Raw genomic sequence first — 21,006 nt, forward strand, 5'->3', positions numbered from 1 at the left:
AAATCCAGTCTCCCACACTCTAGAACACTCCACACAATCAATTTGTAGCCATGCTGAAATGCAGACACACTGGTGTACAACATGTCAAAATGTCAATAGCTCTTGTTGTATAGGCAAGACTGATTGGCTTTGCCACTGCTGGTTTAGAAACCGCCATCAGCTTCGGGCCTGCTCTTAAAGCCATTGTATTTCATGGACAGTTACTTGAGGCTTTAAGTAGTCTTTTGTGGTAATCTCTCCACTGTTCTTGAGCCCCGCTCCTCCTCCACATGCCTTTGCCCGCTGTCTGGCACCCTTTTACTAAAACCTCTGCCAAAGCACATTAAATTGCTTCACAGGAATGAACAATGAAAAGTTATTCCAAAATAACTGATATACATTTACTCATATTTGCAACAGCCGTCTTGTAATGGAGTGGTTTTTTTTTTAAAACTCCATTACAAGATGGCTGCCAATCGTGTAGGTGTATGAACAGCAACATCTGGTGCAAATTAGACACACTGTCAAAGCAAACGGATCTGCACCAAGTAGAAAAGGTGACAAATGGCTTTTCTAAAGCTGGTTTTGTTAAGCAACAAACTTTGCCTAATTAGCAATTATCTATGCTGACCAGTACAAGAGTACCAAAACAAGCTAAATTCCTGCAATGTAACGAAAGATGTGAAATAAATAATGCACAATAGCTGAGAATACACAAAACGTAAAAGACGAATAAACAAAATATTTTAAAAAAGTACACTGGCAAAAATTCTCTTAAGGGGCACTTTTGTAGTATTACAGATCATTCATTCACCGTTATTTTCTTATCACCTGCTTCACTTCAGGACCCAGGGTGTTGCAAATTCTCAAAAATGATAGTATTCCTGATGCGGAGGAGCAGCTTTGTCCCCCACCTTTGCATGTCAACTATAAAAAAACTGCGGTTCTCATTTAGACAGCACGATGTGTAGAATCGGGATAAGAACGTAGGTAGCAATTTCCAGACGGTTGGACAGAAGGCTCCAACAAAATCTGCTGTGTTCTCGCCTACAAACATAACATATGAACTTTCATACTCTACTGCTAGCAAACAGTAAGAAACGAGCCTCCACAACAATATCTAAATGTAGCAGCCAGCATGGCAAAGTCCATATTTTTTAATTCACTGAAATATGATCTCCAGCAGCCAGAGTGACACAATAACATATTAAATGGTCACCAAATAAGACAGTGATTAACATATATAATGCCTTGATATGTCAATAAATGTGTGTGTGCATTGCTTCTTCTAGGATATTTATTCTCAAGACTGGGTACCCACAATCCTTGCTGCATGCTGCACCATCTGCCAGCTGTTCAAATGCTCTAGGAATCCCGGGTGGAATTCCTAACATCACATGGTTAACATGCCTTGTCGCTGACTGAGCGAGCATGCATGAAGCATACAACACTTGTACACATTATAAGGTTTCCCCATGGACACTGACCATCCTCCCCCCCCCATTGCTGTGAATGCAATGAACTGCTATAGCATGATGATCCAAACACCTCCATACAGTTGACCCCTTTCTACATACTGAAAAATAGTATTACGTAGTGCAGAAAAAGGTATATGCTATGGCAAGAAAAAAAAGAAACTGTTGAAGAATGGATAGTTCACTTATTTCCTTTTCCCTGGAAATTTTCTAGGAGGTTTTCTTTGACTGAACTTTTTCCCTTTCGATCTGAAGTTCTTCTTGTTTAGCCAGCTGTCCCGCTCTGCCTCCCATTTAAGCTGTTTCATGCTTGCATTTTCTTTGTTCGCCATTGCATTCATACCAATATTGTCAAACTTTGCTCCTGAATTTTCATCCAAGAGGGAGCCAAACTCTTCAGCAGCTGCAGACAACATGGACTCACCTTTGAACCCTTTCTTTCTGTGCTTTGAAGATACTACTGGTACACTCTCCGTTTTCTTTCTCTTACCAGCCTTACTTCCTACCTTGCAAACCTGGGATGGCGTATCAACTACATCAGACTCCTCATCATCGTCTCCTATATCTACAAATGCACCTGCCTCCTCTCCGACTTCTTCTCCAAAATCCTCATTGTCCATGCTACCCAAGGAGATAACTTCATCATCCAAGTCTCCCTCCTCATCGTCTCCAAAGTCAGAGTCCGAACTGGATCCAGCATCCCCTCCACGCTTCTTTCTCCCTTTGGGATTCTTGTTGACATTACTCGCAAAGTCAAGGTTGTCACTTATGCTAACTTCAAAAGCATCCCCTTCAAATGAATCCAGCACCTTCTCAAACTCATCATCATCTACATCTTCGATATCATCCTCATCAAGTCGTGGTTTCTTTTTCTCACTTGCAACTTTTCTATAAAACCTGTGGAAGAACACTTCCTCCACAGGTATCTGGCTTTCTTCTCGGTCAAGGAACTGCTTGCTATTAACTGCATGAGTGTGCAAACTGTTCATGTAAACTTTCTTCTTGGGCCGCATTGCTGCACCAGGCCGGTTCTCATTTGTCTTTTGCTGTTTGGGGTTCCGGTACACAAAGCGATCCAAGAACCTCATCAAGGTAAAATCCTGCAACGGATCTCCGGTGTACTGGATGCTATTTCCCTCTAAAATTGTTTTTGCAAAATGGGCTACGGATGGGTGAAAGTGTTCTGAAAGCTTTCTGAGCTCCCAAAGACTTGTGCGGTCTGCACCACAAAACAAAGGATTTCTGTTCAAAGGATCATAAACACTTGAACTTTTCCCACCTTTTAGAGTCTGAAGATGTACCCATGACGTTGCTGTGGTAGAACCTCCTGCGTGTACTGAATCTCTTTTGGTTTCTTTTTTTTGTTTCATTTCTTGGTCATGAACGGTTTCATTATCATCATCTTCAAGGTCTTCAAAATGTTCCTCCTCATCAGACTCACCTTGTTCCTGCAGCAAAGCACGTAAAGATGGTTTGAGACGTAAAATTTCAGATACAAGATACAAAGCTCCACAAATAAAAGGTGCCATGCTTCCACAGGTAACTTGCAGCAGTCGCTTCATGAAGGCCTTCACCCGTCTTAACTCGACATCCGCTTTCATCGATTTGTAGACAAGGTTGAGGAACATGGACTGTTTGGAGCAGTGTGCCAGGTCTGGATCGAGTAGCTTTTTGTACAGTGCTGCATAATAACGATGTGACACAGTCTGCTGAGAGTCCATTACTTGGAAAAGCAACATAAAGATCTGGACGCTGGTGTTAAAGTTGACGTTGTGCACCATTTTAAACAAGGTATTTAGTTGCTCTGTCACCTTTTCACTACCAATGTTGGCATATGGGAAAGCCCTGTTGACCCCACTTAACAAAGCTCGTAACATTTTAGACTCCATGTCTTTTTTCTTTACACAACTTCGAAAGAAGCAAAAATACACTGTAATCAGATTATTAGCCAGATCTCTTTCATCGTGGCTTAGAATAGTTTGATTTAAAAAGCAAATCCCATAATATTGTGCTTTTTGGCTGATGTTTGGACGATACAGAAGTCTTTCTACTTCGTAGCAGACAACACCTTTCATGTTTGGATGCTTCTGAACCAACATTTCCAGGAGATATGTAGCTTTGGTGGCTACTCTAAATAGGGGATCCCCCAGTTTATTTACAAGCTGGACCAACAGAGCTTTCTCTTCTTCCGGCTTTGTACAAAGCAGTTCATGAGCCACTGCAAGTGCACGTGTCTTTGTGGCTAGCAAAGTATCATGGCTCAAGGTCTCCAACGCATGCACAAACTCTGCAACCTGGCACTTTAGCTGATGCTCAAAATACCACAGGATCAGTCGCCTGTCTCTGGCATCTCGGTTGCCACTGGACATCTTTTCCAGCTTGTCAAAAGGATGCTGGGAGAAAGACACAAGCTTTCGATGGTCTGGCAGGAGGTCAGAAAGCAATAGTTCCTTAAAGGTATCCAAGGCCATGAGACACTGTCGCCTACTGCTTTTCTTTTTTATCAGGTTCACCAGTGTCTCAATGAATGTCAAGGTGTGGACTGCAGCATCCTGGATGAGGAGTGTCATGGCCGCCATTCTGTCAGCCAATGTACCTGAGGAAACTACAGTTTTCATCCAAGCATAACCAGACCCTTTTTGCGGGTCCTTCTTGCTCCTGTACAAGTCTGCTTCATGCTCGTATAGTTTTTGGGCAAGAGTCTTGTAGTTGGAGAGCTGAACAGTGTCCTGTGGCTGAGAAGTTATTTCCTTTGCATACTCCATGTCATACCATTTGCCTCCTGGCTTCACCAGCAGGATGGGCCGAGGGTTGAACTGGAAAGGATCTTGCCTGGCAGTTCTCTTTGCTGCTTCACTGGTACTGGAGACTTCGTTCAGCTGGAGCGGCTGCTGCTTAAAGTTCTTTTTGACTTGATTCGATGTCTTCTCATTTAAGTTGGCTTGTTCCGCCATCTGGCCAGGAGTCTTGGGCTTTGGAAAGGGGGTGTCTCCTCCCACGATGCCAGGGGCGCCTTTACTGACGAGGTTAGGACTTTTATTTTTTTGGTCAGGGGCATCTACAGGTTTCGTGTTCCCAGAGGATGCCTTGTTGCTTGCTTCAGCAGACTCTCTCCCTTTCTTTTTGATGGACACCACTTGATTCTGTTCAGTGGCAACTTGGCTGCCCACTTCTCCAGAGCTCTCGACCACTTGCAAGCGACAACTCTCTGGAAAGCGATCAACGCCCAGTCCGCGGATAAAAGCCTCCAGCTCGCCAGGCTTCAAATCATCGATTGCACCCTTCTTGCCCCCGTATACCAACTCATCTGGGTCCCCGAGCCCGGCCAGCATGATGAAATCCTGCTTGGTACCCCCAAGCCGAAGCACCTCCTCCAGAGAGAAGCCGTCCTCAGCTTGGGCCCCCTCCTTGGAGTCCTGACCCTGGTTGCCTCCGTCTCCTTCTTCCATGTCCCCTTCTCCTGGCTGCTCTTCGTCTGAAAACATGTTCGAACCTTTAGAGGCTTTGGTCGCGGGCTGGCGGCGAGCCTTGCCCAAAGGACCCATAGTGCAGCGGCTGTCAGAACGAAGCGACTGCGATGAACTTTCTGTGAGTAAAGGCAACGAGCGGAACTGTTCTACAGGTGAACAGCCACGAGTTGCTGGGACTGAGCGGAAAGACAGAACGTGTTGAACTCTGCGACAGAACCTGCGCCGAAAGCACAGAGGGTGTCACAGTGCCGGCCATTAGGAGGTCAGGCAAAACATCACAGTGTGTCTGAAAACTCGATTGAATCAACCGGCTTTCTCAATCAAATGACGTTTCACCTAACCTCATAACGAGCCTTGCTCGAAGGCGATCTGTATTAGGATTCCACACCTTTATGGACGGAAAGGAATAATGGGCGAGCGCAGTTAATGGACTAATATATGAAAGGCTAGCGGCCATATTGGACATGAACTGTTAAATATATTATTCACTACTATTTAATTTTTAAACAGGGTACGAGAGGATTCGCAATAGCACTCCCACAGCAGAGTCACGATGCGCATTCACTGATAGTCATGCCCTAAAAATGAGATTAAAGCAAAACAGTCATGCGTTGAATGTAGGCTCTAAGCACAACCTAATTGAGGCACATTCTTTGACGACGCGGAGGACTGTTTGTATCAACACATAATCAATTATAAACTTTCATTAAGGTATTTAATAGAACGTTATGGCAGGACCTGTGTCTTTTTATGGCGATGGGTGTTCTTGGACGCACTACATTTCTCTCGTTGGGTACTGTTTCCGGGTCACGGTTCTTTGCTTCCGGTCTGGACTCAGTCTGTAGTGTACAGTGTTGTCCAAGCGAGTGGCGGAGCCTTGATGTTCAGCCATGCCTTACGCCAACCAGCCCACGGTGCGCATCACAGAGCTGACCGACGAGAACGTTAAGTTCATTGTGGAGAACACTGATCTTGCGTAAGTGGCTACCTTTTTATTCCTGCTTTTCAAACTCATGTTTCTCGGTATGCTTATCCAAATTCACCCAGGCTCACCTTTTCCAACCTGCTCTTTGTACGAGGATTTTACAGCTCTTTTGATGCAGAGTTGATGCCTGCTGTGTTTAGTTGAAACATGTGTAATGTAAGTATGTGGCATGGGGCAGAAGGGAATTATGTGGAATGTAATTATGTTGCTTGTGTGAATTTACGTGAAGTGCATTGTGTGGAGTGGCGTGGAGTGGAATAATGTACCATGATGTTGAATCATATTGTGTGTATTGCAGTTATGTGATGTTGAGTGGAATTATGTAGGTTGGAATGAAACGGGATAAAGCAAGAACATGGAGTATTTTTTAAGCATTGGGGTCGTAAAAAACAAGCATCGAAAATGCATTAGGTCTCGCCCTCGTTTAAGTTAAAGCAATTTTGTTTGTAATTAGGTGGCTTTTTAGCTTTGCTTTTGTTAGTGTCTTTGAAACTTTTATGTACATAACATGCATATGTATGCATATATGTATATGTATGCATGCATTTATATTTATATAGATATGCAGATTATATATATATGTTTATGTATATATATATATCAGGCGCGCAACACCCATTGGGCCCACGGGGCTTCAGCCCCCACCGTCGTGTGTGTCAACCCGGGCTGCGACAGCTTCGCGGGCTGGCGACCATCTAATTGCAGCCGCACCCGAGTACTTAACAGGTCTTTAAAAGACCATTTACTTGTAAATGAGGCTTTTGTTATGTGTTCACCCCTTCTTACAGCCACTCTGTCTATGGTTGGAAGAATTAGCCCCCCCCCCGAAATTTGGCTCTAGTTGCCCGCCTGATATATACAAATGCATATATATATAATATGTGCATATGTGTGCGGGCAGAGGTAGAGTAGAGAGATAGACAGTAGTAGAGCGAGAGGTAGTGCGGTAAGAGGTAGAGAGTGAGTAGTGGAGAGTAAGAAGTAGAGAGTAATAGAGAGAGTGAGGAGTGAGTAGTAGAGAGTGAGTAATAGAGAAGTAGAGTGAGTAGTAGAGTGAGTAGTAGAGTGAGTAGTAGAGTGAGTAGTAGAGTGAGTAGTAGAGTGAGTAGAGTTGAGAGAGTAGTAGAGAGTAGTATAGTGAGATGTAGAGAGTAGTAGAGTGATAAGTAGAGAGTAGTAGAGTGAGTGAGTAATATAGAGTGGGTAGAGAGTAGTAGAGTGAGTAGAGTTGAGAGAGTGGTAGAGAGTGAGTAGTAGAGTGAGTAGTAGAGTGAGTAGTAGAGAAAGAGTAGAGAGAGTAGTAGAGAGTAGTAGAGTGTAGTAGAGAGAGTAGTCGAGAGTAGGAGAGAGTGAGTAGTAGTGTAGTAGAGAATGAGTAGAGAGTAGTAGAGTGAGTAGTAGAGGGAGAGAGTAGTAGAGAGTTGAGTTGCAGAGAGTGAGTAGTAGAGAGTAGAGTGAGTAGTAGAGAGTAGTAGTGATTAGAGAGTGGATAGATAGATGAGCGAAAGCGTGGATGGATGGATGAGTGAAAGAGTAAATGAATGGATTGATGAGTGAAAGAGTAAATGAAATGATGGATGAGTGAAAGAGTAAATGGATGGATGGATGAGTGAAAGAGTAAATGGATGGATGACTGGGTGGCTGAGCGGAAGGATGAGTGAAATGATGGGTGAGTGAAAGGGGTATGGATAGATGAGTGGAGTAGTGGATGGATAGATGGATGGTGTGAACAAATTGATGGATGGATGACTCAATGAGTGAAATTGCGAATAGGGAGATAGATGAGTGAATGGATGGACAGACAGACAGGTTTGAAGGATAAGTTTGGAGATGATGGATAGGATTAGATATGGATGGGTGGACAGACAGAATGGTGAAAAATTGAATAATAGAATGAATGCATGAGATAATGTGAAGGTAAAATTGTGCATATCAATCAGCAGATGGATGGAAAGATGATGGATGGATGAATGGATGGAAGAGACAAGGGAGCACTTCGGCTGAGGGTCATGATGACTTGCTTAGTTTGCTTGGTTCGAAGTGGGGGGGGGGTATTTTAATGTTCTAGCTACTCCCTTACTTTGCCTTCTGGCTCAGCCAGGCTGATTCTCTCCTGCTGTTGTCCTACGATAAACCGCCATAAGCCCGCTGGGTGGAGAATAGCAAAAACCCATCCCCCTTCCACCCCCACCCCTCAGCTAGATCCGATTCTCCATTTCACACCATCTACCCCTTACACCTTTTCTATTCAAGATTGTAGGCACTATTATATATCATCCATGGATAGTTCGCCCACATACACTCTACAGCCCCTCAAGACCTATCCAATTCCGTGTAGAGCGCCATTTGCTCAGTGGCCAACGCTCCTCACTGCCTGGGCAGTAACCTAGCAGGTGAGTGACATCGGTTCTGCTGCTGGGGCGACGGTGCTGACAGGCAGGATACATGCACGGGCACGCAGCCATATTAGCACTTAAGGTGCTTGAGGCGTCAGGTAATCACCACGACGCCTTCTCAACTTCTCTGGCCACGTTGTTAGCAGGGAGGATTAGAAAAAAACGTGTTTGTCTTCCTCCTCATCCAAATTCGGAACTGAGCGGCAGATTATGCTAGGTGAGAAATTAAACTATTTATCTTCAGGACATTTCAGAGCGTGTGCAGAAAAGCCGTGACAAGTGAAGTATTCTGGTTCCGCTTTGTGGTCAAAGTGCGTAATTGCCTAGACAGCTCCTGTGCTGCCTCCTCACACGCAGATCCCCTTCTGAAGATAACTTCCTGCCTGCATTATTATTAGGCTTGCCTGAGATCGAAGTCTTGGAGAGGGGAGGGGCTGGAAATGGGGCGCAGAAAGCAATAAAAAGCAGATCGTAGCGATAACGGGGATCGTTATAATTCACTTTGAGATCGAGGGGGCTGGGGGCTCGCAGATAATTTATTTCCCTGCTTGGAGTGCCGCAGCAACGGTTTTCTACCCGAGCCACAAGAGCTTATTTCCTGCAATATTCCGCAGTACAATATCTAATCCACAGCACCACTTCACGGACTGGGCGCCCTGGCCTCTCACGCCCACACTGAGCCGGTGGCTCTGCTGGCAGAGTCCTCGCCCGGCCCTCGTATACAGTATCCCCAAACAAAGGGCCGGCCTTGCCTTTTTTTCAGCCCTCAAGTAATCACTTGGAGATAGGGGCCTCAATAAACACGGCCGCGAATTGTCCCTTACGCTTCGCAAATATTGAATTACGCTTTTCAATGAGTGGGGCTCTCGAAAAGGCCTGAAAGGTCCACACCGTAGTCGCAGCTAAGCCCAACGGTCAATAGGTAATGAAAGTAAGTGATTTCCAGGGCTTAAAGGGGCTTCTGCTCATTACCGGGTTATCTGGCGCTCTCAAATTGTTTCTAAACGGGCCAAAAAAGGTCAGTGGGAAGCCAACCAGAACAAGCGCTTGCGTAGACTTTTCTCTTTTTGGTCCGTCCCACTTGGACGGGCTTGGCCTTACTCCCTGCTGGCGTAAAAGGTTTATCATCTTCTTTATGGGGCCATCTGTTTCGCCCCATAAAGATAACAAACCTTTTACGCCAGCAGGAAGTCAAGTCAGTCCGTCCAAGTGGGACGGACTAAAAAGAGAAAAGTGTACTTCACACTAACCTCTTTCCCAATGGCTGGCCACCGTTTAGCATGAATGGTGACGCCGGCCAATGGGAAAGAGGGCCAGGGCTTAAAGCCCGCTAGTGGAAGCTCCTCAATCTCATTAGATCTCGCCAGCGAGACTGCGCATGTGCAGCCATCGCAGGCGAAACCTAAAAAAAAGTCACATTTTAAGTGGATGGGGGAAGGGGTGCCTCCAGAATAATCAGTTTAACTGTGAGGCGGTTTCAATGCAAGGAAAAGTAGCATATACATCAACACGGTGGCTTGCTGGATTGATCTATTTTTTGTGGGTAACAGCCCATACATCTATCAAAACTGAGGAAACCGACATCTATGCCCTAACCCAGAACTACCACCATTTGCGCCAAACCTGAAAACAGTACATAAATGGGAGCGCTATGTTTTTTCATTACTGTATTTGGCGCAGAATTTATGTATGCGATAATCAAAAGTAAAAAAAAAAGACCAGCGATACCCATTACCAGGAAGCCCCCAAATGCCACAGCAAGGAGCAGCCATATTGTAACAATTAATTTGGCATATTTGTGCTATAGATTGTAGAGAAAATACATAACTTTTCTTCATATGCATGCAACACTTATATTTTTATTTCTCATACACGGAGATTCCCTGACTTTTAACAGTGGAAAGCATTTTAGCATGTTAGAGGCACTACGCACACTCTTCTCTTATGTCAATGCTGTTGTATTCCGCCCCATGAGTTAATCGATGTACGCTGGCAGGCCTGCAAAGGGAAAAGGTGGTGCGAAAAGCAACAAAGGTATTCTAATTGGACAGTCTTTTAATCGTCTGTTGACCACTGTTTGAGATGAGCCTTGGCTCTTCAGTGTCTTTTCCTAGATTTCCCCTCAACTCTGTCTCCCTCAGTGGCCACGTTATTGCTGGGTCCCCCTTTCAGCTTAACGAATGTTTCCTGTCTACTATGCGTCTCATCTCGTGTGTTCCGACTTTGGGATATGAGTGTATTCCTATAAAGGCAGAGGGGTACTTATAGGGCGAACAATTAATACAACAATATAATGATATACTGGGATCAGAGCCGAGCCATACGGTCCTCGTGGGGTAAAGGACCCCTAGCACTAGGACTTGAACCCTCATGGCAAGACGAGGTAGAATATGGTGGCGCGAGCAGGAAACAAAGAATGGACGAGTTTAAACTGTAGCGCATGCGTGAAAAGTGCTCGTGCAGAAATGAGAGAGCACCTAAACAATGCAATAAAATAGCCACTGCAGATGTTAAGCAGTACTTGGTCTCTGCGCTCGTGGAGGGCTTAATTCGGGAAGAGGCAGGACGCTTGCATACCATGGACCAATGAGGAGAAGGAATAGCAGAGCGACGTGGAAGCCAGCAAATGGAAAGCATATGGGTGGGCTGAAGTCCACAACAGTAGATATAGGATGTCTCTGTTCGAGACATTGCATGCGTGCCACCACAAACTGAGACCTAAAAAATGATTCTTATGCTTGAATACGCAGAACATTCTGTCAACAATAGCTGTCACATTTCCGTGGACACTTGACTGCAGGTAGAACAATGCAGCAATATTCGAAATTACCTCCTTTGTGTGCAATATAATGAGCACAAAATGGCATTTGAACACCTGCTATAACCTTGAACTGCATATAAAGCAATGGGGTAACCCGGTTATGTGCAGAACCTGGGGATTCGTACATTGAGTGAACAGTGGTTCTGCCACCTATTAGCTTTAGAAAGGGTCTACATTATTTGTATACTTGGGCCCTCTACTAAGATGAGACTATCATTTGATGAAATATGTCAAATTCTAAGTCCAAACAAAAGAAACTCATGTAATTCTGAATCAATATATGATTTTAAAACACATTAGGTGAAAGTTGTGTACTCATAAATGAGAACAAAACATATATATGCCGACACAGATATATGATCTACAATCCACTTATCAACAGATTGGTGATGTGAAAACAAAGAAATATATTTACAAATCACAGCCCAATATACACATCACAATTGAACATATATTCAAGACATACATTTAAACACAGTGTGAGGTAAGTGAAAATATGTTTCAACCCAACTAGCAATAATTCTAGTTATTCCTGATTGTTCTGGGTAAACATTAACACTTGATAATTATGCGTCGACGTTTCGACCCCTGGACATTAATGCGATTGTGTGATCGTCTGAGGGGGGGTTTTCTTCAGGACTATATATAGAGTCTGTGTGTGGCCTTAAATAAGGTTCCACCTTGATACCAGATTTAATGGTATAGACCGCAAGGCAGCTTGAACAAAATAAGTATTTGACCTGAATTAAAAGCAGCTCTCCTTATCTCGGTTTATTTTTGTATCTCGGAGACAGATGCGAGGTGGTGATGTGCGAAGGAGACAGACCTGACTTTCTGGGGAAGAGGAGCTGAGAGATGCTGTGGATGTGATGGGAGGAGCCAGCGTGCTGGAGGCCGGAGAGAGTGGCATGGATGTGCCCCCCTCACCTCTCTCGTGACTCTGCCGCGCTCATGCCCATGTGCACTCATCAGTGCATGCGCCAGGCGACTACTGCAGAATACCGATCATGCGCTCGGCGGAAGCGCGCCATACGCTCTGTGCACACACCCGGCAGCCTGTGCATTGTTCCTCAAATGTCACTGTTGGGATGTGCTGTTTTCTGTCACGAGCTTTCTCCACGAGCCATGTTGTTTCGTGGCTTCTTGTGGAATGTGTTCATGAATTCCTGGGACGGCAGTTGCTGCCGGGAGAGCTGGATGCTGGACGTAAATACAGGAAGTCTTCGTCACGACGGTCTCCGTGCTTCCTTTCACTGGCGACGAGGGTCCAGTGCTTCGCCTCTCCTTAGAGTTACCTTTTGCCCTTTAAAGCAAGAGGCAACCGTGACGTCTGAGTCTTTGGACAGTGCTTGTGAAGTTACAGAAGTGACACGACGTTCACGCATCCTCACTGATGTGACTAACTTGGGCCGTGAGTCTTATGAAAGAATTATCTTTTTCTTCGTTTTTTTTTAAAGTTTTGCCGTGTTGACAGTTTCAGTGCCTAAACGAGCTCTGCTCCTCTCGAGCTTACGCGCGAGCTCTGCACGTCATTCCTTCTACTGCGTGCTGCCATTCTCGTTCTGCTCTCGCTCTGTGTGAAAAGCATATTGTGACGCTTGCTGTCACTGCAATTGCGAGCAGATTTCGACGCGCATTATCCTGCTTTGTGACGTGCATTATCATTCTGAGCAGATTAGCATACCCTCATGGCCATAATATGACATTGTGTTTTCCTTCCTGCAATTTTGTGAATTCATGCTCTGTTTAAAAAAAAAAAAAAAAGAATACAGGCATTAAAAAAAAAAAAAAAACATTTTCCTGGAAACATTATCTTGGATTTTCTTCTTGGTGTTTGTGGCAGCAACCCACCCACGCAAATGGAAAAAGTAGCCTCGCCACCTCCCTTTTTGCAGTCTTCTGGTCCTCCTCCTATGCCCTGGAAGCAGTAGAAAGCCACGTTTGAAGCTTACATTGAAGCCATTGATGGTGATACCTTCACCTCTAAAAAGAAGAAGGCGTTATTGGTGTACAATTTGGGGCCTGAAGGAAGGTCCATTCTTGAAACTTTACCTCTTGAAGAAGTAAGAATATCTGTTTCAGCGGATGACGGTGATGCACAAATATTGGATGAGTATGCTTCCCTTATCAAAACTCTGGACAAAAGATTTAGTCCCAAACGGAATACTGTTTTGGAGCGTCACAAGTTTTTGCAACGTGCGCAAATGCCCGGGGAGTCTATTGACGATTTCGTTGCAGCTTTGAGGATTTTGGCAGTTAATTGCAACTACAGGGAATTTAGGGATGAAATTATTAGAGATCAGCTTATTGAACGCACTTGTGACAGGAAGGTGCGTGAAAAACTTTTATCTTCTGGTGACCCTGACTTAGAAACTGCGTTGACCTTGGCCAAATCAGTTGAGCATTCCCAGTTTTGCTTGAAGGAGATGAGTACTCCTGCGTCAACTGTTGTGGTTCCAGCGGAATCTTCTGAAATCAATGCTGTCACCACTAAATCGGCTATTAAGACTTCTGAGCGGAGGACATCCAATCCCAATTCTCCTCGTTCTTTAATTCCTGCCAACAAGCCCAGGAATGATGCGCAAGGGTTATCTTGTTATCGATGTGGTAGTAGATCTCATTTGGGAAACTTCAAATTTTGCTTTGCTACTAATCAATCTTGTTTCAAGTGTGGGAAGAAAGGTCATCTAGCACGTATGTGCAAGGCCACTAGTGTGCAGAGAGGGTCTTCACACATAGTGAAGAGCATTGATGAACGCCAGTATGTTGTGGATGATGATGAGCAATATGAGTTGTTGATGTTGTCTGCTTCTCCCATGGATGCGGATGGTGTTGTTGAGATAGCTTCTATGGATGGGTCTCGGAGAAGGAAGTCCCCGATTTGTTCCATTAACGTGAATGGTGTGTGTATCAAATTTCTAGCGGACTCTGGTTCTCCATTCTCCATAGTCAATGTTAAAGATTTAGACATGCTAGGGAGAGTTCTTTTGTCCCAGTCCTTTATTAAGATGTTTGCGTATGGGGGCAAAAGAGTGGAAGTATTAGGAAAGTTTAGAGGTGAGCTTGAGTTCAAAGGTGATTCTACATCTTCTATTATTTATGTTGTCAAAGACGGTACAAATTTGTTGGGTTGGCATGAACAGGGTGAGCTTGGCATGATCCTTGATCCTAACCATGAGGACATGGTTTTGTCGAGACGTGAGGCTAAACAGTATTATGCTTCTTTGCCTGATTTTGAGTCTGTGCACTCTCTGAGTGTTTCGTATGAAAGTGAATGGGCGCATGAGTTTCCGGAAGTTTTTTGTGACATGTTGGGTAAACTCAAGGGTTTTCAGCACCAAATTGTTTTGAAAGAGGGGGTTAGAGCGGTTGCACACAAGGTTCGCAAAGTACCACTTAGTATGCGAAACGAATTAAAGAATGAACTGGAGAGATTGCGTCTTTTGGGAGTGATTGAACCCATAGAGGGGTCAGAATGGTTGTCTCCCGTAGTTTTAGCGCGCAAGGCCGATAAGTCTCTTAGGATGTGTGTAGACTTGCGCGACTTGAATGCTTGTATTTGGGTTGATCGACAACCATTACCCAACATTAATGAAATGCTATCTACATTGGAGGGTGCCAGGTATTTTACCACCCTGGATATTTTTTCGGCATACCATCAAGTTGTGTTAAGCAAGGATTCAAGGCACCTTACCTTACGTCTTTTGTGACTCCTGAGGGTGCCTTCCGTTATTTGAGGATGCCGTTCGGTCTGGCGTCGGCTTCCGCAGTTTTTCAACGCCTTATGGGCAATCTTTTTAAGGATACTGCAGGAGTCGTCTTCTTTCAGGATGACATTCTCATTTATGGAAAGTCTGTGGATGAGCATAATAGCAGAGTGAGAACAGTTTTGGAAATTTTAAGGAAGTTTGGTTTAACATTAAGGAAGGACAAGTGCAAATTTCTCAGGGATGGTGTGGATTATTTGGGTCATCACATCTCAGCTAAGGGGGTGGAGCCCAAAATGAAATTGTTGGATGCCATTCAAAATGCACCAGAACCTTCGAACAAGGATCAACTACGTTCCTTTTTGGGACTGGTTGAATATTATTCTAAGTTTGTTCGTAATTTTTCTGATAGGACTGTGTCTTTAAGAAATTTGTTGAAAAAAAATGTAAAGTATGATTGGTCACAGGAGTGTGCAAATGATTTTAAACTACTGAAGGATACAATTGTGCAGGCACGTCCTCTCAAGCTTTTTAATATCAACGACCAATGTATTGTAATTACTGATGCCAGCAATGTGGGTCTTGGGGCAGTTCTTTTGCAGAAGAGGTCTGATGGTAAGGAGGAAGTAATTGCTTTTGCTTCCAGAACTTTTCGTGGAGCTGAAAGCACATATTCTACCATTGAAAAGGAGGCCTTGGCCTTATGGTGGGGTGTGCAGCATTTCAGGAATTTTCTTTGGGGGAATCATATCACACTCAAGACTGATCATAAGCCTCTTATTGATCTCTTCACTACTAAAGGTGGTGGGAGGGCTTCTCCTCGCATTGCTAAATGGCAATACAGGCTTAGTGAGTTTGATTATCGTCTGGAATATGTGCCTGGAATTAGGAACAATGTGGCTGATTGTTTGTCCAGGTTGCCTCTGCCTCACAATGATTTAGAACACAGTGGTGGGGATTTGGAAATGGTGTGTGCGGTTAGTTCTGTGTCAGAGGTTGGCATTACGCTATCGGAGGCTGATTGGAAGCTTGCTGTAACTGAAGATAGGAATTTGTGTTGTGTTATTGATTACTTGACTAATGGTTGGCCCGATGACAAGTCTTTGCCTTCAGAGTTAGTACCTTTCAGGAGGGTATGTGATGAATTATCTTTAATTGATGGTGTTCTACGTAGAGGTGGTTTGTTGGTGGTTCCGGAAGCTCTTTGCAAGAAGGTTTTGGATTTGGCTCATGTTGGTCACCTGGGTATTCGTGCTATGAAAAGAAGGGTACGTGAAGATTTTTGGTGGCCTGGAGTGGATAAGGCCATCGAACACTGTGTTTGTGACTGTGGTGTTTGTGTTCTGAGTGATAAGTCTCAGGTTACTTGTCCCTCTCCTGTGACTCCTGTACAGGTTGAGGAATTGCCTTGGCATAAGTTGGCGTTTGATGTGGCTGGCCCATTTTATAATCTTGGAATGACTCCGAAGTATGCGCTAGTTATGATTGACTACATGTCAAAATGGCCGGAAATTAAGTTTGTTGAGGGTATCAATTCTGCTACGGTTATTGATTTCTTTAAAGATGTTTTCTTGCATGAGGGTTTGCCAGAAGAGTTGGTGTCTGATAATGGCACTCAGTTGGTGTCTGGTGAAATGCAAAGTTTTTTGAAGTCTCATGGCATCAAGCACATTCTCACCTCCCTTTATCACCCTTCAAGCAATGGCTTGGTTGAGCGGTTGAACCGTGTGATTAAAGATCAATTGCAGTTGGCCAACATCAATGGTTTGAATTGGAAGAAGGTAATTTCCGACATGTTGTGGGCATTAAGGGTTACCCCTCATTCTAGCACGGGTGTGTCACCCTTTACTTTACTCAGGGGTAGAGTAGCTGGTTCGGAATTGAACAAGGATTGGATGTTGAGGAAGGATGTTGACGTGGTCAAGCTAGGTAAGGTGGCTGATGTTAGAACTTGTACTCAGGCCAATTATGCTCAGGGTAGTTTTAGATCATCTCCTGTGCGCTCGGGGGACTGGGTGAGAATCAGGAAACCTGTGCTTGTGCGTAAGGGTCTAGCTCGGTTTTCCCCTCCTGTTCGTGTTAAGGAAGTTAAGGACCATGTGGTGGTTCTGGAGAATGGTAAGGTTTGGAACAAGTCTTGTGTTTCTGTTGTTCCTAAGCATAAGGTGGAGTTTGTGAAGAACAAATTTGGTTTGAGATCTCGCGTTTTGCCCACCTCTGACTCAAGTTTACTTCCTGCTAGTACCACTCCTCGGATTTTGCCCGATTCCAACCCTGGTTCTGTTTCTAATGAGGTTATTCCTCAACGATGTTCCACCAGGTGCAGAGTTGTTCCTGTGAAGTTTCGGGATTTTGTCACTTATTGAGCGATTGTTCTTCCATTTTTGTTTTTGTTTTTAGGGATGGGGTGGGTTAGTTGTTATTTATTTTATTTATTTTCTTTTCTTTGTTTATTGTTTGTTCATTGAGGGAAGGGGGATGTGTTGGGATGTGATGTTTTCTGTCACGAGCTTTCTCCACGAGCCATGTTGTCTCGTGGCTTCTTGTGGAATGTGTTCATGAATTCCTGGGACGGCAGTTGCTGCCGGGAGAGCTGGATGCTGGACGTAAATAAAGGAAGTCTTCATCACGACGGTCTCCGTGCTTCCTTTCAGTCACCCCTGCCCCGTGTGCTCCTGTCCATGCCCTGTCCTTATAGCTGACGTGCCATGTATAATGGCTGCCGGGAGAGCGGTGTAATTAGAAGTTGGGTGGAGGGAAGGCGGCTGCTCCAACCTTGAAAGGTAATCTGGCCGGCTGGTGAGGGTGGCACCCAGGATGCAGGGCACACACTGCTGCTGCTGCTGCGATGCCGGGCCTCACTCCTGGCCCCCAACGTGGGAATTCATTCAGTGAGTCCCACACGTGTCGAAGCGCTGTAGGTACAAGGCGCGCATGAGCGCTTCATCTCAGAATGCATTCCGTGAGCCAAGTGCGCTCATGAAGTGCTGTGAGCCCAACAAAAAGCGCATAAAACGATCTGTCACAAAACTCATTTACTGAGCCTAAGGCACGCTTAAAGCGCTCCTCCACAGAATACATTCACTGAGTCCAACATGCACAGATAGCGCTCCTTCGCAGAATTCTTTTAGTGAGTCCAAGGCGCACCAAAGCGATCCGTGGCAGAATTTATTTTGCAAGCCCAAAGCGAGCACGAAGCTATACATCTCAGAATTAATTCAGTAAACATGACCGTGCCATCTCTCAGAATTCATTCAGCGAGCTCAAAGCGCGTATGAAGCTGTCTATCGCAGAATGAATTCAGTGCGTCCAACACAGGCATAAAGCGCTTCATCTAATAATTCATTCAGTAACTCCTATGCCTATATAAAGAGCTTAATCTCATATTGTATTCAGTGAACCCAATGCTTCCTTGAAGTGCTCCCTCACAAAATTCATTCAGTGAGCCCAAGGTGCGCATAAAGCACTCTTTCATAGAATTCAGAAAGTGAACACAACACACGCATGAATCGCTCTGCCGCAGAATTCATTCAACGATACCAAGGTGCGCAGGAAGTGCTGTGAGGTCAAATGCCGCAAGAAAGCGCTCCATCGCAGAATTCATTCAAGGAGCCCAATGGATGATAAAGAGCTCAGGATCCCAATGTGCGCGTGAGGCGCGCCATTGCAGAATTCATTCAGCGAGCCCCACGCTCACCTGACACTCCATCATAAAATTCATTGAGTGAACCCAAAGCGCTCATGTAGCGCTGAATTGCAGAATTCATTCAGAGAGATCAAGGCACGCATACAGCGCTCCATCGCAGAATACATTCAGTGAGCCCAAGGCACGTATAAACGCTCCATGCAGAATTCATTGTGTGCCAGTTACAGAGAGCGCTCTATCGCTGAGACACAGGAGCAGATCCTCTGAGTGCCTTACCCTTCTGCCCTTTTACACTCATTACTTCAAAGGGATGCACGTTCCCTTTACTAATCTCTGTTTCCTTTGTGACATTGCCAGTTTTTAAGCATCACCTTTAAATAATGAACTATCCGTTTATACGATTAACATTCTATTGTTTAGGGGGTAACTATTGCCTTCAAGTCGCTTTGAGCTGAGCTTGCTACCCCGATACGGGGTTTAAGTGATCATGATTTTACTTGCCTTCCGGACCGGTGACCTATCACCCTGTATCGGATTAGTCTCCGCACACAAGCATTTGTAATGCAATAGGTCTCGCAGCTACGCGAGTTTAAGCAATTTGCATTGTAAATTACAATGCCTTTTATTTATGTTTTTAAAATAAAAGGCATTGTTATTTGCAATTCCGATAGCTCAAACTTGCGTCAATTCGAGACCTATTGCATTGTAAATGCTTGTTAGTACTTGGATTCTGCCAATTTTTCTATTCAATGCCCACTCCTCTGGTGTCTTCAGTTCTCCATTCCTCCCTCCTGCTAGTTTTGCTACTGCCTCAGCTGGTTGCCTTGTTCTGCAGCGGCTGTGTTAGGCTTGAACCTTTCACTTTTTACCTCATTTGAATTCCTGTTCCTGTGCTTTTATGGGCATCTGTCACCTACTGAGCTCACCTCTCTTGGGCAGCTGGGGGAAGAAGTGCGTGTGGCAGAGTGGTGGGCAGTGTCCTTTCAGCAAGTGGTTCTTGGGGGTGATTGCTGGGATTTGCAGTCCTTTGCCTGACCGTGAATTGGAGCATTGTTGAATATCACTCCTTCATCAGAACAGATCTACAGATTATACCTTTGAGTGGAGTCAATTCAAGTGAATCATGGGGAGGAGGGAATTTAATCTAAAGTTGTGCTTGGTGTTACTTGACTTGACTTTTCTTGTAGCAGTTTCCAAGGTACACATATAACATGCTCAAAGTACTCCAATGTAGCACTCCGAGGGGCCTCTTAGGGCAGCTATTAGGTTGACTGCTCTTCTGGCCTTAGGAATCCAGAGGACTCACTTGCCCATTAATTCTTCGTGAAGGAATGTCCACTACTGTTGGCGCTACAAAAGGCGAGGACTGGGGCAAGAACAGGTCTGTGGATGCCCGTTAGAGCCCTGAGGAGTGGGGCTGGGTCGGGCCTGAATTCTCTGGCTTGCTATTTACTACTCTGTAATTTGATATAATATATACATGTACAGGGAAATGAAGAAGAGGAAATCTGCTGCCTCCATTGGCAAGGAATGACCAATATGTAACTTAGTCAGTTTCCTTATGAACGCTGTGGGAGCAATCTATCAGAAGCTCGACTCTGTTTCAAAAACAACTGTGCAGTGGCAAAAAATCTATTTTTGAGAGATTTGACAGTCCAACTAAATGTAAAGGTGACATTGTTTATCTGCAGCCACCTAAAAAAGAGCTCAGAGGTGAGATTTCAAGTGTTTTTTGACCTACCCTTGACGAAAGATCATGTGGATAATGGTGGCTCCTATTCAACCACTGACTCGTTATGCTCCTTAGTCAAGAAGAAAAAAGATTCTAAGCACCCTGCGCATGGGAAAGGGAAACCCATGCGTAAAATGTTACGAAATCAAGCCCTTAACATTTCTACTGTTATTGGGCAAATGTATTAAAAGCCATTGCTAGGTCTGTCTTACTCGTTTTCATGCGACCATTGTGCCTATTTTTTATAAAGGGTGGCAAGGGTGCTCCGAAATGCTACCGACCGATTTCACTTATTGATTCATCTGCTAAAGTAATGGACAGGATTCTTTTAGATCTTTTGGAGGTGTGGGTCCATGAAAATCATATCTTTTCCAACATACAGTTTAGATTTAGAGCAGACCTCAAGCACAGTTGAGCAGTGCCTTAACATCTACCTCCTCATAAACAAATACTCCATAGCCAAAGAGGCGAGAATTCAACTAGCTTTTATAGATTTATGCTTGGATTTCAGCCATGTATATTGCTCCAAACTATGGGATGCCATGCTTTATTTGGGGGTGGAGGTTAACATTGTCCACTTTCTTAGACAACTGCACATTGAGGTGTCCGCTAGAGTCAGATACAACCCAAACATAGAGACTATGAAACCTTTTTAACTTCCCAGAGTTGAACAGCAGAGTTGTGTGCTCGCACCGTTTTTGTTAACTCTTTATATCAATGGGCTTTAAAAACACTTAATTCATTTTGGTTTAGGTGTACCTCAAGTAGGCACTCGTCCCATACCTGCCCTTCTTT

General features: G+C 44.5%; 2 protein-coding genes across 2 annotated transcripts in view; one reads left to right on the forward strand and one right to left on the reverse strand.

Annotated features, from left to right (window-relative positions):
• Positions 1–1,100: 1,100 nt before the first annotated feature.
• CEBPZ (CCAAT enhancer binding protein zeta) lies at positions 1,101–5,239 on the reverse strand. The gene has a single exon (XM_078670905.1). The coding sequence runs from the start codon at positions 4,997–4,999 to the stop codon at positions 1,640–1,642; it is 3,360 nt and encodes a 1,119-aa protein (XP_078527031.1). The 5' UTR covers positions 5,000–5,239; the 3' UTR covers positions 1,101–1,639.
• A 475-nt stretch (positions 5,240–5,714) lies between these two features.
• Positions 5,715–21,006, forward strand: part of POLR2C (RNA polymerase II subunit C) — an 89,736-nt gene continuing 74,444 nt past the window's right edge. Inside the window, exon 1 of the mRNA XM_078668773.1 lies at positions 5,715–5,900. Within this exon, the coding sequence (XP_078524899.1) occupies positions 5,815–5,900 (86 nt within the window). The 5' untranslated portion in view covers positions 5,715–5,814. The remainder of the gene's footprint in view (positions 5,901–21,006) is intronic.

Source organism: Lissotriton helveticus, chromosome 12 (assembly GCF_964261635.1).
Source record: "Lissotriton helveticus chromosome 12, aLisHel1.1, whole genome shotgun sequence".
Classification (NCBI taxonomy): domain Eukaryota; kingdom Metazoa; phylum Chordata; class Amphibia; order Caudata; family Salamandridae; genus Lissotriton; species Lissotriton helveticus.

Excerpts from the sequence above, each read along its gene's own strand:
- CEBPZ (XM_078670905.1), bottom strand. The coding sequence starts at position 4,999 with ATGGGTCCTTTGGGCAAGGCTCGCCGCCAGCCCGCGACCAAAGCCTCT.